This window comes from Megalops cyprinoides, chromosome 14, assembly GCF_013368585.1.
Source record: "Megalops cyprinoides isolate fMegCyp1 chromosome 14, fMegCyp1.pri, whole genome shotgun sequence".
NCBI classification, from domain to species: domain Eukaryota; kingdom Metazoa; phylum Chordata; class Actinopteri; order Elopiformes; family Megalopidae; genus Megalops; species Megalops cyprinoides.
Window position 1 is genome coordinate 13113208 of NC_050596.1, and position 17709 is coordinate 13130916.

Genomic DNA, 17709 nt, shown 5'->3' on the forward strand with positions numbered 1-17709 from the left:
CACATCCATGTTAGCACAGGTTCACATCTCAAAGTCACTCACGCATATGATGGCTATTGATTTGCGCAGCCAAACAGATCCAATGTATAACATGTTTAAAAGACTGGCTGAGGCAATCATCGACAGGTCAAAGAATTTGTCACATGGTCGATTGGAATACACTGCAATTCTCTTTAAGGGTTCATACTGCAAACTTGGAAATATGTATTGAGGTCACTGTGGCCTGTGATTTAATTGCTAATGCACAATGGGATTTTATTCTGATTGGATGTAGATAAAGGCCTATTGACAAGCATACATGATACCAGAACAATTGAGAATGTCCTGTTTGGCTATGACCACAAAATGTAAAATAAGCAGCTTTGTACATGAAGTAATGTAGTATTAAAGTTGAGAGAGAAAGCTTCTTAAATGTCCAATATTGGCAGTCTGCACATCTATTGACATAGTTGGGGTGGGGTATAGTCAATCTAACCACACTAGCACTTTGTACTTAATAGATAACAAGCATTGCATTTTTCAGTTTTTTTTCCACAACAGTTTTGGCAGCTTGCTAGACTTGCAATGCTATATATGCTGTGATATAATAATAGTGATAGTAAAAATGTAATACTTACTAAATGTCATTTGTCAGTGCTGAAGACAAATCACCATAGTGGTTAGATTGAATTCTGCCTTATGGCATGCACAAAATTCGCTTGCGCTTTTGAATTAGCTGGAAGGGAAGTCAGATGTTGAAAAGTCAGAAAATAATCTCCAGTTTATATTTGTGGCCTTCATTGCATGTGTAAGATTAGGCTCTAGACTCACGGGTCAGTGAGCCATGTGATATGGAAGCTAAATTATAACCAATCACATAAAAACATGTTTTGCGATCATTTCTTTCAAGTATGACAGATAACTAAAATGTTTTTGTAAAATTACATTATATATTAGTATACAAAATGCTTTTCATGTCAGTACTGCAAGAGTAATGCACTGAAGAAGTGTCACATTGTGTCATGAGAAAAGTGAATACTTAAAACAGTAAATCCAGGGGTAATGCTTTTTATCTGTTTTTGAGAATCACTGTAATCCATGCATGCAGATTACTGTACATAAACATGCTGGTTTTAAGTTTAATATTATGCTACAAATGCCAAATTTTAAAGGTCAGTTTCTCTCGAATAATGTTTTAGATACATCATACAGTCAGTAGAAGGACACAGCCATTGCTTTCAGAAGTGCAGTGAAGGTAATAAGAATATATTTACCTGTATGTCAGAATAGTTCGGAAAGTAGCAGAAACAAAGAAACTACACAATCCACCTTTGATTGGATTATTAGAAAGATTTGAGTTATTATTATTGCTGATGTACAATATGATGAACTTGCCCACATGTATTCATAATGACAGCGACATTGATAAAATATACCAATGAATACAACATGAATACAATACTTTTTTATGCTCACGTACAGGACAATGCTTGTGTGATTTCACAAATGATATACTGTACCCCAGTAAAAGTTCTTCTAAAGATGAGCTAAAACGTAGTATGCAGTATGTTAAGCGTACTGTACATCTTTGTGAATACTAGGATATGTTTGTGTGGTCTGTGTGGGACTCAAAGTCAAATAAACAGAATGACTTTGATTATTAATATCCTCAACTTGAGATAACGTAATCTTGATGAGCTAACATTATCGCATCCTATTCTAGGAGGGCATTTTAATTAAACTCCACTGATTGATGGATTAGCGCTGAGACAGAGTGTGCGTGAGTGAGGACAGAGGGGTTGGAACAGGGAGCGGGTGGGGGGTGGCTCTGTACCACCACCAGTTGTGACAGGGCATTTTTCTCAGGAGGGGTTAGAGCTCTAAGGTAGAGATGTGCTGAAGCAGGAATAACTGAAAATAACAGATAAAGACATCATGCAGTGAGACTCCTGCAGAGTGCAGCAGGTAGCATGCAGACAAGGAGTGCGTGCGTGCGTTTGTGTGTGTGTGTGTGCGTGCGTTTGTGTGTGTGTGTGTGAGTGTCTGTGTTAGTGTATGTATTTGTGTGTATGGGTGCATTTTACTGTGTGCATATGTGTGTGTGTGTGTGTTAGTGTATGTCTATTTGTGTGTGTGCATTTTACTGTGTGCATACATGTGTGTGTTAGTGTATGAATGTGTGTGACTGTGTGTGTGTGACTGTGTGACTGTGAGTGTGTGTGTGTGTGTGTCTGTCTGTTAATGTATGTATATTTGTATGTTTGTGTGTGTGTGCGTGTGTTTATGAGTAGAGATGGCATCTCTGGTCCCTGTACCTGAGGTGAGCTGTCGGCTCCTCCGGGGGGATCGAGTGAGCCGCTGGTAGGGGTCGTTGGAACCATACAGCTCCAGGGTGCTCATGCAGAGCAGGATGCTCTTCTGGAGATAGTCCACCACCACCAGTCCATTACAGTTCCCCAGAGCCATCCTAGGCAGAACACACACAGAAGTGAATATGCCAACACACACACACGCTTACTCATACATATCCAATGACATTTTACAGTAAAAATTACATTTATTTTAATTACTGATGATTTTATTTTTACTAGATGTCCAACCAACTAAAGTGCTCAACTGTTGTGTTAGTATCAAAAACAGAATTGAACATAATTGTATATTTCGGAAAAAAAGAAATAAAAAGATCTAATGGCATAATGTATGTTTAAACATATATATATATATTTTATACTTACATAAAATATAAATTGCTACAGTGGTCAAATAAGACTTTTGCCAAAGGACTCAAAGAAAAAAGAAGACACAGTCCTCAATTTTTCTAGAGGAGCATTCTCATAACCAGCAGAGAAGCAGAATGAGTGAGCAGCTTAATGTGTGAGAGAGCTCATTCTAAAGCATCCCTTACAAAAAGAACACAGACCAGGGAGAAATAGTGTGGTTACTATTTTGAGTGGTCAGAATAAGCAAAGACATAGAGAGAGAAAAAGGTCTAAGCTGAAGTGAAAGAGAAAGTACAGGAAAGAGGAAGGGTCTCAGAAAATTAATATTACATCTGGAAGGAGAAGACAGCAGCATGACTGAGAGAGAAAGGTGGGGGGGGGGGGAGAGAGAGAGAGAGAGAGAGAGAGAGAAAGAGAGAGGGAGAGACTGCTCTCTGTAATGACACAGTAGAAACCTGAGCCACATGTCTCAATCCTTCCCAGCAAGAGGTGGAGCTGGTGGAGCTAGAGGAGCTGGTACTGGATTATTTCACTGCCAACAAGGACCTGCAGCTCCTAAAAGACCCGGGAACACCCGCTGCCACTCACACACCATCCAACACTCAGGCACGTCAATACCCACAGTCACCCAGAGACTGTCACACATACCACTGCCTCCACATGGACTGACATAACACACACACGCCTGCAAACTCCACCACTCAGACAAAAAGGAAGTCTAAAACCTCACACACAGTAGCAGAAGTTGGTGGAGTTGTTTGTTTAAACAAAGATGACATCACCCACTATTAGTATGTAGAATATCCAGCACAAAATATCAATTACACCTAAATTTTGCTTTAAAATTCAATCCATGACAGACAGAGAAAGAGAGAGCAGAGGAGCTTCAGGTGTCACCCACAGGCCATATGCAGAGTTGACATCAAGGCTGGTGATTTGCTGCGGAGGTTCCCCGTCCACCCAGAGCAACTGCACCACCAACTCTGCCTGGTACCCAGGGGGCATCCTCACGGGACGATTCTTCACCCTGAGAGAGAGAGAGAGAGAGAGTGAAACGCGTGTAATTAACGAGAAAATTTGCTTTTGGATAAGACAGAAAACAATGGTCTGCTATCGTCTTCCAAGGTCATTGGTAACGAGACATGTCAGGCTAATGCGGATTGACCCCAGAAGCAGCCTGTGTGTTCCCATAGACCCGATGCCCACCTTAAGCAGGGGATGCTGTCGCGGACCCCCTCAGTGTTGGCACTACCCGGGCTGCCGGGGGGGTGCTGGTGCAAGTGCGAGCTGGAGTCTGACAAACCCGTGTTTGCGTCGGCGTCTGACGGGGTGATGGTGTCCTCGACCTCACACTGCAGGCGCACCTCCAAAGACTGCAACAAAGCATTTCGGAGGGCATCCAAACTAACTTCACTGTGAGATAGAGACGGAGTCACAGAGCGATATGCTGCTTTGAGATAGTTCTGAGCTCCCACCGAGATATAGTCCCATGAGGCAGAACTGAACTCTCAGTGAGATTAATCTTGGCTAAGCAGTGCTCAGTCATAAAAGGGACGCAGAAACTCAAACTGCAATACTTAGATTCCAATGCCTTCCAATACCTGCAATACCACTCGCAAAGATACTGCCACTCACCACTATCTCCGTGGTGGCGTCGTGCTTGCTGAAGCGGTACAGGATGACATGGGCGGAGATGCCCACCACGCAGAAAATCCGGCTCTGGGGACACCAGCTGACCATCTGCACCGCGTAGGGGTCCTCCTCCACCAGCTCTGCCCCCCGCCCCTCCCCCACCTTCGGCTTCTCGAACACCTTGGAGGTCTTCAGCTTGTACAGCATCTGGAGGGTGACTGGCAGAGGCAGGCCGGGGGCGAGGCAGGAAGAATGAGAGGGGTGGGGCATAGAAGGGGGTGGACAGGAGGAGGAGGTGGGGGCAGAAGGGGGTAGGTTTCGGGGTGCAAACACAAGAGCAAGGCTTTTCGTGTTGCCCTGATGGAAGGCTCACAGAAATTGCCCAATGCCCTCCCATTCAGTAATTCCTCTTTGTTTTCACATATTGTTGTTTGTCGCCCTCAGGGTTGTGCAAATAAGTACTTTACAGCTCATACTGAATAAATTAGTATATATTGTTTAATATGTCAGATAAACATGTCCGCCCAAGGCGCAAAAATAGCCGCTTTGCTGAAGCACATAAATATGAGGCTCACAGGAACACAGCACAGAGAGGCTGGTGGAGGACTTACTGGCAGTGGCATCCCAAAACTTTATCGATCCGTCTGCGTGTCTGCAGGAGGATAACAGAGGTGACCTTAGCACATTTTCAATAACATAATTAAATTTCATCGATAAGATCTAAGTCATTTTACCAATAAAACTCACTCCGGGGGACCTTGGAATCTTTAACTACACTATGTGGACTCGTTCAGTACACAACCACACACACACACACACACACACACAGGCACACTCACACACACACATACACTGACACATTAACACACATATATACTGTATACTGTGCCAGGAGAAGTAGACTTATTCAATCCCATTCAGTATTACTACAATCCTGTTCAGGGCTAGTAAGGCTATAACTGCAGCATACATGTACAGTATCACTCATAAATCACTGTGACCATACTGTGCATCCCTGTTGTGGTTAATTCTGAACCAAAGTGCGGTCAACATAATCCAGTAGCATGTGCTCCAGACACCATTCACACGACCCCCTCCGCGATGCTACATCTAGGTAAGTTAATGTGACTAGGACCACAGACGCTCACCCTGTGATGATGATCTCTGGGTAAGTCTGCGTGCCCAGTGTCCATGTGCCCCCGCTCACTGGCCACTCCTGACAACGGAGGGAACAAACAAACAAAGACGTGTGCCTTCCTTCACATGCTTTACTACATTACATTACATTCATTTAGCAGATGCTCTTATCCAGAGTTAATTCCAGCACAATGGAACATAAGTGTATGCATGCCAGTTAAATGAGCAGTGTCAGGCCAGCCTAACAGCACTCCCAGACCAGTGAGTGTGAGTAAAACACCATTCAACAGTTCACTGCACATATTCTCCCCACACACTTCCCGTTTTCAAATCTGTATTTTTTATTTTTTTTATTTTCACCCTTCCTTCCTGTTCATTTTTTTCTTCCCAACTGCCACATGACACGAGAACCCAATCTACGCTGAACACATTTCAAAAACAGCTGTAGCAGCTCTTCACTCTCTATGAAGGAGCCTGAAACAGGAAAAAAAAAGGGACAAAAGTTAACAAGTCCCCATGAGCTTTCTCCCCTTGTCACCCCCATTGTCTCCCGTCTTAAAAACGCATCAAAGTCCCCCGAAACCATCGAGCAGAATCCGTCCCGCCAGAATGCACCTCCCCAAAGGGCCGGGAAAATGAGCATGAAATAACAACGTGAGGCTGTTAGCGGTTAATTAACTGCTTGATACTTAGTGCCACGCGCTTCCCTCTGGAGGAGGAGGAGGAGGAGCGGGCGAATTGAGAAACGAGCGAATGGGCGCACAAAGAAGCAGACGAATGGGGCGAAACCGGCTGAATGGCAGACTAATTGCCATGGATACACCTACACTAGACCAAAAAAAAAAAAGAAAGGAAGTCGGCCGCGGCGAGGAGACAGCAGAGCGTGATGAAAGAGGCCAATGAAAACAAGCGCCGTTCTGCGCCGTGTCACCTCGTGACCCGCGGCTGGAGGGGGGAGAGGGGACAGAGGTCTGACAGATCACCGCCGCTGTCAGAGCACGAGCCGTGCCGCTGCTGATGAAAGCAGACCCGCTCCCGGCACCGCAGTCTCCTCGGCCCGTTTCCCTATCGACGAGAGAGCGAGGCGCCCGTGGATGTAATGAGCGGAGCTGCCGTGCGAATCCGAGCGAATCAGAAGGCTTTCCTCTACATAGCAAAACATGGCAATTGATTCAATTAGTGAGTCATTAATAACCCATGACGCTGCTGCCCAATCCATCTTGGATTCAGTGAGTCCAATTCCCCCGTTAATAGTGATCTCCTCGGCATGCCTCTTTGTCTGCCCTGAAAGTACATGTGGCCAGTGATTAACACACCCCAGGGGGGGGCACAGCCCCTCCCTCCCAGCCTATGGGCCTCCACACCCTCTTACCTTGTGGCTGTAGCCCTGCTTTTTGTGTTTGGCGCCTATGGAGTAGAGGACGGGGATGAGGTCGGGAGGGCAGTCAGCAAAGTACGCGGTGCAGGTGACCGGAGACTCATGGATGTCCATGGGGTAAGGGTTCTCAAAGATGGGGAAACTGTGGGAAAAGAAGTCTGCTGGTCAAGCACAACAGCAATATTTTTTTCACATTACACACTCAAACATTTGAGCCAATGCATACCTGGCAGTGAGTGAGTGAATGAATGAATCAATGTATGAATCAATCAATCAATTAAAACTTTGTTTTCCTCCGAAGGGGAATTTGTCTTATGGCATCACAGACACATAAAATAATATGATACAGAACAGACCACAGAGCTAAGTAGCAAGTGTCCTTTGTGCTAAATGATAATCAGCCCAAATATGTAAAGTTTGGTCATGTTAAATTTAAATCACATACAGTCACATAAAGTAGATACAGATACACACATACAAATTTGTCCCAGTAATTACAGAAAGCAGCTATTGGAATTGGAATCAACAGTGGCAGTCATTTGTGTTCCATCATGCAATTTCTGATTTCTTTCACGAATAATGTCATACCCACACTCTTATGAATGACACTGCATTATTGATAAGCCAGTTAATTGCTTTGTTTATGTTGCATATTGAATTTTTTATTGTTTATTATCTAGTGCCGTACTCTAAAGTGCTAATGATATGGTCTCTATGCTTTAAACAGAGTGTGCTTAGGTATACAGTCTGCCTTTGGTTTCTGCTCATGGGGATAGGTTGAGAGTAAAATAAACCTGTTTCCTGTTAGTACATTAATGTTGAGTGTGGGATGGGGTAATGAGTGTCGACGTTCTTCCTTGTTCATCTCTCCTGAGACTCCAGAGTGAAAAAACACCGGACGAGTTTGCCCCAGGCAGTTAACCTCCTTATCAGGGATTTGTGTGACAGATGTATCACAGAAAAAAAATGAAGCAGCAGAGATGGCTTTATCTGTGAAATCACCATGCGCCCTCACAGACAACCCCAGTGACTTTGGCTGTTCATCGACGTTAAATCAAACTATACAGCTGAGACAGACAGACTCTCTATAGAAAATACGCTGCTAAAAGTCAAGGTGTGTATGTGCCTGTATATGTGTGTGTGTGTGTGTGTGTGTGTGTGTGTTAATGTGCCAGCGTATATGTGTGCGTGAGTGTGTGTGTGTGTGTGTGTGTGTGTGTGTGTGTGTGTGAGTGTGTGTGTGGTTGTGATCTTGCACATGTGTGCCAGAACATTCTTTTCAGAAAGCTACATAACAGCATACAAAGAATAAAATACAATGTGTTTTTTTGCTCTGAAATTCTGAGGAAAAACGCGAGCCCTCAATGCACAACAATGACAGGACGACCTTGCCCTCCCCTCGCCATGGCGATGTGGTGCTGACGGCAGCTTCGAACATGACTACATTCGCAGCGATATTTCTCAGGGCTAATTGAGACACCCGTGACTCCCACCGACAGCCCCTCTCGCCTAATGATCAGTCAAATGTTCCTGATATCATCCCCCTACGGCTTGTTCTTACCCGCCTGTCAGCGGAGCGTTAACTGATCATCCGGAAGGTTCTGTCTAACGCTGTCACTCGTGCCCACCGGGCAGCTGCAGCTCAGCGTCTTTGGTCACACCGCGTGCCGTCACATTGGCACCCCTCCCTCCCCCCCTCGCCCCGGGCCCGCTCGGCACCACACATCTCCGTGCTATTCTCGGCGCCCGACCCACCTGTGTCCCTGAGGGTCAGAGAGGACGTTCGCAGAGCCCAGCCAATCGCAGGCCGTTTCCAGTTGTCTCCTTACCCAATGCCCTCACCTGCTCTGGGTCAGGTCCAGCACGATCAGGTCCTTCTCCAGCAGCACCACCACAGCATATGGCTCTTGGACTTCTGCAGATGGACAGACGGACAGCGTAACTGAAGAGGTTACCGATTTCAGATTTTTCTCAATGAAAAACTGGCACTGGCATCACACTGAAAATATCGATAATTTGTCTTTTTTTATCCTTCAGTTAAATAAGTTAAAATAAGATTCATTGCTAATTGATACCGAATGGATTCTTTACAGTTATGAGCATGTGGGTGTGACATAAATATACCATAGATCATTTGTTTACACAGGAAAAAGGAAACACATAGACATTAAGCAAAGCTGTTGAGAATTCATTAACCACCTCTTCCTCATTCTTACCTTTTCTCACTTTTTACCTTTTAACATTAACACTTTTTCTTTCATTATGTTAATTTATGTGTTTTTTTTCTCACATAATTCACGATGAAACTTGACATTTGAATGCAGATGCTGTCCATTACTGAAGTTCTAAAACAATACTTTCCACTGAAATTTTATGCACTATTTGGTACACAGGGTAATGAAAAAAAAACATGAGGGACTACTCTCTTATTAATAAATATGCAGCAGCATGCATGTGGACTTTTTTTCACATATGTGCAGTTGGAATTGGGCTAGTGCATGTACCTGTCTTCCTACAGCAAAATGTGTCCGTTCAGTGGAATGACTTACACAGTGCGCTATGGATAGTGGTAACAATTACTTTCTTGCACAACCGCCTTTCCAATTATAAAACACAATGTATGTTTTGCTTGTAATACTGCTATATTCCGGTGCAACAATTGACAAATGATTAGAGCACTCTAGCAAATACATTCCTCCCTTTTCATTCAGCCAGCATGTCAAGGAGTCAATCATAGCACTACACTAAGTATGTGCAAGTGTTCCACGACAGAAGTTGACCATTCTTGATTAGACAGTCGATAGCAATAAGGCACTTTGTAAACTGCCCGCTGGATTACCACGCTCTCTGAGCAGGGCAGGGTGGACCTGGTATTTCTGCTTCTGAAATTGATAGCCCATTCTCTCCACAGCGGAGGCACATTCATTTAACATCTCGCAGTGCTTCTCATTTGCACGCAGTTTGGAACACAATTACAGCAAATCCAACGGTGCAATTAGTGGGAAGTCGTCTATAGAGATGACTGTGAATTTACGTAAAGGGCACGGGCTGGAATATAGATTAAATTCTGTCTCTTTCTCTTCTCCATTTCTCAGTTTCCTTCTTTCAGTCTTACTCTCCTTCACAGTTCATTTTTCTCTGTATTCCTGTCTCTTACTTCCTCATCTGTGTTGCTCTCATTCTCTCATCCTTCTTTGTCCTACTCTCATTCTCTCACAGTGCTTTTACCCTGCTCCATTTCACTCTCTCTTGCACTCCCTGTCTCCCTCTCCCTCTTTTTCTTGCTTTCCCTGTCATTTATCTTTCCCTCTCTCATCTGCCTCCTGCTACTTTTCACGTTTCGGTCTTCTCACTGTGTTTGCACAGTTTTAAATGGGCGGCAGTGTGGCGTAGTGGTAATGAGTAGACTTCATAGCCAAAAGGTGGGGCACTGCCGTTGTACCCTTGGGCAAGGTACTTCACCCGAAATTGCCAGCTGTATAAATGGATAATGTGTAAAAACCGTAAGCTATGTAAGTCAGTCTGGGTAAGAGCATCTGATAAATGACAATAATGCAATGTGATGTAAATGGATGATCCATGTGACTACATGCATGCAACTTGTTCCTGTCTGTTCCCACTGTACTCCACCGATCCCCCCCTCTGTACCCCCCTCCCCCCAAAAACCCCCTCACCGTTAGGGTAGGGTGTCTCACAAAGGACAATGAAGTCCACGATGGGGTGGTCCATCTCCAGGACAGTGATGGCTTTGCCGTGCATTATGGTCAGTGTGGGCCTTCTGCCGGCCTTGTCATAGGACAGCCCACCAGAGAAGATCACAAACGGCTCACTGCTGCAACACAGACAGGCCTTCACCACCTTCTCTCACTGTCCTGTCACTCTGATTTTACATCCATACAACTATAAATGTATGCGATGCTGCGAATATAGTGCCTTAGGAACAGTCACCTATACTGCAACCATAAAAGGTTCATCTTTATAAACAGAGAGAGAGAGAGAGAGCATATGAATAATATGCTGTGAACATATGGCATATGAATTAAAGCGCCTAGGTCATCCTGAATAAATGCTACTTTATTCTACAAAATTAATAACTCATGCAATAACATCTAGACAGACAACTTTCAGAGCATTCGGTTATGATTTACAGCACCTGAAAACTCTGCCTCAGCAGGCTTGAAAACTGGGGTTGAGCTAATCTTTTCTAACTGTATATCATCATGCTCAGCAAACTCTTTCCTTACAATTATTTAAATACATAATGATACATGTAAAAAAAAAATCAATTTCAGGAAGGCCCGCTATTGTGTGGGAACATTTATCCAACTTTTTACCTAAGAGGCTCTTTCTGCAGGTGTGTTTTCTTAAATACTGCTTTATAACCCACAAAGTGAAAGCAGTTAGACATAATACAAAATCCATTGAAATGAAGTACATGGTACAAGTGCTCATTTGAGACAGCTTTAACAACAAAGTCATACAATCATAAAGAATTCTTCAAAGAGTCTTTCAAATCCACTTTGGTGATAGAGATGCTTTCCTGATGTCCTGCTGCAATTTTCTTTTTTTTGTGATGATGAGATGCAATTCAGTAAGTCTGTCTCTGTGTGTACTGTCCTCAAAAAACTTTTATATATAAAGATTGCATGGTTCTAGTGCAGGAGTAAGATATGCACATTCAAATCTATCATGTAATTTACTTCTTCTGAACACCAGCAACGTTTTGAGTCTGATTCTAAAGTACACTGAAGAATACTGATTATGCACCATAACAGCCACCTGCCTTTGCACAAAAGTATAAGACCAGTATCATCTGTCTTAATCTTATTCCTTGAGAGCACAAGAGGCCTGGTCATATACTCTCCTCACTGCAGTGATAAAGAGGGCAAGGGGGATGGGGGGGCAGCACTCACCTGTTCCGAGTGGTTTTGTATTCCACCTTCAGGATGGGCTTGCACGATTCAGGCTTCTTCCCATCTCTCTGGGGCTTTCCTGTACAAAGCCAACAACAGGATCAATGCCCAGGCCCTGTCTGGCACTGTCATCGCCCCCCCCCCCCCCCCCCCCACTGCGTAAATATGCTGGCCATGCATTTGCAGTGTTTTGGGACATTCACATGGTTCTGAGAGCTCCGCGACTCCAGACTTCAAACATGTGTCATTGTGCCCCGTTGGCCATTACTGCCTGCATCGGTGCCCCTATGGCAGAGCTTATCAGAGTTACCCAGAGAGCTAAGGGTCAAATTGCATATCCCGTATGTGAGCAAGAGAGTGCGGGTGCATAACAGAGAGTGTTAATAAAAGAGAGCAACAGAGAGAGAGAGAGTGAGATAGAAACTACCAAGACTGAGAGAGAGCTCATTTTAAGGCATCTCTTAGAAAAAGAATACAGACCAGCTGTGAGCAGACTGCAGACTGATGTATACTGCTATTACCCATCATGCCTTCTGTGTCAAAGGCAGGTGCATTCTCTATAAACTAACAAAGTGTCTAGAACTATTCCATCATAAGTCAAGTCCTTCCCCTGGCCTGTGAGGTACCCTCTTGTTCTTTTCTATTGGACACACAGTGAGTCATGCTGGCAGAGATGAGGCAGATAATCCACTGTTTGTCATGCCTTTGCTACCTTGCCTCTACCTCCACACTTCACCTGCACCGCTATCTGCTCATCTGCACTTTTGAAGAGGAGGAAGAACCTTTGAGGTGTTGGATGTTACACCTACGGGACCTCACCCACGCAGTGAGTCTTTTTATATTACTTAGAATTATCCATCTTAACTGATCTTAGGCTTTGAAGGATTTTGGTGGTTCACCTTATTGTGGCTTTATTCTCCAATCAGAACAGGTGTTTCTTCACATGTCCTTATGTGGATTGCTGAGATCTGAATGAGAACCATGCCTTTGTTTTCATAAAAAAAGACACAAAATTGCAGGTTTAAGTTCTTGCAAGGACATGCTGTGTGAACACACTGAACTGAGCTTTCAACTGATTTTTTTTTTTTAGGCAAACAAGAATAATCGGCCTTTGCAGTGTCTCTGAATTGCTTGAGTGAAAGGATTTAATGCTTGGTGAGAGAAGACCTTGCTGAGTTCAATTAAATGAATAATATTACATTTTGCGGCCATATTTAATAGTAAGGTATATTTCAAAAACCTAAAAAAAAACTGAAAGCCTCTAAAAAAATTAAACTGAAAACCTAAATAATCATTATCTTGACTGAAAAGATCTAAAACTCATTCCATTCCATTTCTAAGTGTTAGTCCCCCATTTCTAAGTGTTAGTCCCTTTAACAGAATTGCAAAATGTGAGAAGTTTCTAGGTTAATTAACCCATTTTGACTGTGCTCCTGTTGGATCTGGGGCTGAATGTAGCCTTTCAAGACCATAGTCAAGTAGCCCTGCTGGATTAGCAGCCTTCTGGACCAAAGTTGAGTATCCCTGCTGGATTGGAGTCCTCCAGGACATGGGTTGACCCTCCAGGACCAAATCTGAGAAGCCCTCTAATGCCATCAGAAGGATCTGAGCTGCAGATACTCACCATGAGGGAATGTGACCTGGAAGGGCTTGGAGGTGTTCCTCAGGTTCCACACTGTCAGGCTGCCATCTGAGTGGCTGCACATAAACTGCTTCCCCTCGTGGTGCCAGCTGACCGAGTGGATGGCCTGGAGCCGGCAAAGAGCAGACACATTACGTTACATTGTTGTCATTTAACAGATGTTCTTATCCAGAGCATCTTACATAGGTTACAATTTCACGTTATCCATTTATGCAGCTGGATATTAACTGAGGCAATTCTGGGTTGAGTACCTTGCCCAAGGGTACAGCAGAAGTGCTCCAGCAGGGAATCATACCAGCAACCTTTCAGTTACAAGCCCTGCACCTTAGCACTATGCCACACTGCCACCCACAGACACAACACAGAGGCTCTCCCACAGCTGGTCAGCGCTTCACAGCTGAGCCCTCAGTCATGGATGTAATTACTTTTAATAATATAATTTGTTTTAGAAGTATGACTAAATGTGTTCAGGACACACAAGTTATGTACTGTGCCAAATATACCCTTTGGGCGGTTTTCATATGTAGTCCCAAGGCAGGTAAAATGATCACACAAAATGAAATAAAACAGAAGAAAACAGCAACAAAAACTCATCAATTGTGATTCAATATAAAAATACAGCAACAAACTTAGATTTCAGGGACATTCATTATCTATACTAATACTTCCATTAACACCTTATTAGAAAATCTGACAAATGAATAAGTATTATATGACTACATATCTATGTCCACTTTGTCCTCATTTTGGTTTGGTGCAAGTGAAAAGTGTTTTATATGATTTGATTTCCACAGATTTATTCTGGGAAGTAGTTCTGGAACATGGTACACTTAATTAAGCAGGCAGTCAGTGCAAAGTCAGTGTACCTTCTATTCTGTCACGTCTTACAGCTTCTCTGGTGCCCCCTGGCCATTCTTACTCTCGGAAGTGTCCATGCATTTTCATAGATCCATTAATGCCAATTACACCTTTCTTTCCACTAAATGATGTCATTTGTATCAATAGGAGAACACGCCTCTCAGTTTCTAATGCTGTTGATTTCTTCTTTTGTTGGTGTAATACTTCTTGGAGTCTGGGGAAAAAATTACCCAGCACTCTGATGAAGACGCATTTCTTCTCTATGGTGAAACACTGGCTGTCTGACACCAGTAAAGAGAACAGTGATATGCCTGCAATCATGGTCTGGCAAATCAGCAGGGGAGCAGCAGGAGGTGGTTTAGAGCTTTCAACTTCTTATTCTCTCTTTATCTGATTTGAAAGACTTGAAAAGAAATCATCACAGTGGACAGCCAATGAGGAGTAATGACCAGAAAAACCCTGAGATGGATAGCTTTTGCTCAAGGCAGCAGAACCTAACCGAGGTGCTCAAGTTGCCATCTTCTGTTCACAAGCCCACTTCCTTAAATTCTACAGCACAGTTCTCTCCATGGAAGAAAAGGAAGGGACAGCCAGGGGACCACAGCAGAGACCAGCTGACGTGAGCGAGGACAGACGAGATGGTGCTCTACGTCTGTGAGAATGACTGTGGGGTTAAGCAGAGAGTCAGTGGGGATGGAATCAGTTCCATGCTGTATGAATGAAAACACGGAGAAGCTACATCTGGAACCAAGGCTGGTTTCTTAAAGGAAGTGGGCAGGTGCACAGGATCAAAGTGAACATGCAGTAGCACAGATTAGTCCAATGAAAAAATCAATGGTATTAATGTGGTAACAAAATACAACAAAAATCAAAATCAAGAGCATTTTGTGTACTACGTAATCCTAGTGGGAACAGATGCAAAATGCAGAGGAAAAGTGTTAAAGTTCTGTGAAATGTCTTTTATGTTTGTTTGTTGATTTCCAAGGACAACAATCATGCCTTTATTAAGATGGTAGGATGAGGATGAGCTAAGGTGTGTGATTGAAGCCCTTTGATGTCTGCCGCCGAGCCAAAGGAGTCTGAAATTGCCGGAGAACAATTAGAAAGTTAATCTAACCACATTAATTAAAAAGAGGTGTCAGCTCATCCTGCCTTTGTACTGTAAACGTGATTGTTGTTCAAACCGACCGGGCCCAGCATGCGGAGTGAAATCAAAAGCGCACGCCAACACAGTCATCTACTCTTTTCTCTCCGCTGAAGTTGACCGCAAAGGAACATCATCAGGCGGCAGTATTTATCCGAGACTCCTCTCTTCTATCATCTAAGTGTCTTTAGTCAAAAACATCCTTTATGAATCAGTCGAATGAATACGTCTGTTGTTACGCAGTTTAAGCCGGCAAACTTATTATCGGCTCTCTTCCTAATGGAAAAACGCCTCATTACTTGGGCTGTGATGAAAGCAGTGCATTGAAAAGCAATCCAACTTTTATGTGCAGTCTTAATAACACAACATGGGCAATGTAAGGAAGCAATGTACATTCCACTTCTTCTGCAATTCCCTCCTCGCCATTGGCTGTTTTTAGAGCCACACTCCATTCTAGTCTTCTGCACCACACCCTGCTGTTGACTTTTCCCCTTCTAGATAAGCGCCTGGCATAAGGTTTGTACCGTGTCGCTACCTTCCAGGATGAGAATCCATCATTAACCTCACAGGCTAATCTATGGACCCAGTCTGACAATCTTCTGTGCTATGCAGTTCAAGAATGGAAACACAATGCGACAATAGCCATAAAGTCGTTTTTTTTTTTTCTGGCAAACGTATTTGAGAGACGTGCAAAGAACGCCTGTATGTCTTCGCGGGATTAGATGTAATGTTCACAGTTAACACCAGAGGGTACTTATACAGATTCCGCAGCAGGTTAGTACTCTGTTTTTCTTTCTGTGGCCATGGCCCATAGCTCTTTCAAACAGTTCAAAAACACTCAGACCAGCAGCAATAACCCAAAACAGGGAATAATTCATGCGCAACGAAAAACAGCAGTTTTGAATGTTTTAAGCCCCAACATGAATATGCAAATAGATCTTTTGAACATTACACGGCAGGCCATTTTTGAAACTGAACCTTGGTTCGATGGCCATAAGGGCTACTCTGATCTTAGAAACCAAATTAATTTTTCTTCTTTTTCAAACTTGCTGCTTCATCTGAGCATGAAACGAGCGTTCCTGCTTCTTGAAAATCAGACACCAAATTGAATTCCCATCATTATAACATTAGACTCGAACACATGCTGTGAATGACAATGGACACCCAGATGGGAAGTGTGCACAGCGAGCACCTATCAGGCATTCTATCATTATGATGAAGTGCAGACTTTACACTGCACTCAGTCTTCTTGAAGTGCGCTCCAGAGAATATGTGTGGGAACTCATCGTGGCATATTCCTCTGAGGGTACAGTAGCCTGAACTCACCTCAGTGGAGCTGAATCTCTGGAGAATTTAACAGGGACAAACTTAATCCAATGTAGTAGATTCTGCTCATGGTAAAGTTAGTCTGGAATCATCCTGGCTGAGTTTCTGATGAGAGTATAGTATGCTGCATTCACTTCACTCTGGCATGTTATAAAGCGAGTATATCCTGATGAACTTTATAATGGCACATATAAAGAACTCATCTTACAAGTGGGGGCTAAATTTATTTACTTATTTTTAATTATTTTTGGAATATTATGCTGATGGTGTAAACAGCTGAATTTGCATTATTTTGGCTTACAGTATATTGTGCTAAGGGCATAGAAGGGCTGAACTAACATGATTGCAGTATAATGTTTTGAGGGTATAGCAGATTAATCTTACTTTATCCCACCATATTCTGCTGAGGATATATCAGGCCTAAACTCACCTCATCATAGTAGATCCTGAAGTCAGCCTTCTTGACCCGCAGGTCCCACTGTACCACTGTCCCACTCTCAAACCCTATGAGCAGCTTTGGGAGGGGGAAGAGGAAGAGGAGGACGAGAAGAAAACTGAGCATACAGTTTAACACTTACACCACACAGATAGATACAGGTAGATTGTGCTCACAGAGAGTGGGAAATGTTTTCATCACACTGTATGACACATCAGAACTGAAAAGACATACAGTAGGAATGGTCAGAGAAATAAACACAAAATCTGGCACTTTTGATGTAAACTATAACATGCATATAGCTGCACTGTCTATTGTGGAGCCTTTGTGGACCTTTAAAATACATTAGCAAATACATATTTGAAATACAGTATGTATACACACACAGGCACGCATGCACACACACATGCTCCCACGCACATATGTTCGCACACACACTTTTGAAATAAAGCATGCGATCACACTGACTGGGTGCTTCGGAATAGCCCAGTGAAACATGGAGAGATATGTCTGGATTATCCATTTGAGCGCCCCCTGCAGGGAT

General features: G+C 43.4%; 1 protein-coding gene across 9 annotated transcripts in view; it reads right to left on the reverse strand.

The window, feature by feature from the left end:
* LOC118788797 (syntaxin-binding protein 5-like) overlaps window positions 1–17709 on the reverse strand; it is a 131631-nt gene that overhangs the window by 25285 nt on the left and 88637 nt on the right. For 5 of the 9 annotated variants that reach the window (XM_036544886.1, XM_036544890.1, XM_036544885.1 and 2 more), the window contains exons 7-18: window positions 17160–17243; window positions 13384–13507; window positions 11760–11838; window positions 10521–10678; window positions 8689–8761; window positions 6841–6988; window positions 5480–5547; window positions 4943–4983; window positions 4335–4549; window positions 3906–4072; window positions 3601–3726; window positions 2295–2446 (exon numbers count right to left, since the gene is read on the reverse strand). In XM_036544886.1, coding sequence (XP_036400779.1) covers window positions 2295–2446; window positions 3601–3726; window positions 3906–4072; window positions 4335–4549; window positions 4943–4983; window positions 5480–5547; window positions 6841–6988; window positions 8689–8761; window positions 10521–10678; window positions 11760–11838; window positions 13384–13507; window positions 17160–17243 — 1435 coding nt within the window. The remainder of the gene's footprint in view (window positions 1–2294; window positions 2447–3600; window positions 3727–3905; window positions 4073–4334; window positions 4550–4942; window positions 4984–5479; window positions 5548–6840; window positions 6989–8688; window positions 8762–10520; window positions 10679–11759; window positions 11839–13383; window positions 13508–17159; window positions 17244–17709) is intronic. The other 4 variants (XM_036544892.1, XM_036544888.1, XM_036544891.1 and 1 more) reach the window with 1 other exon arrangement.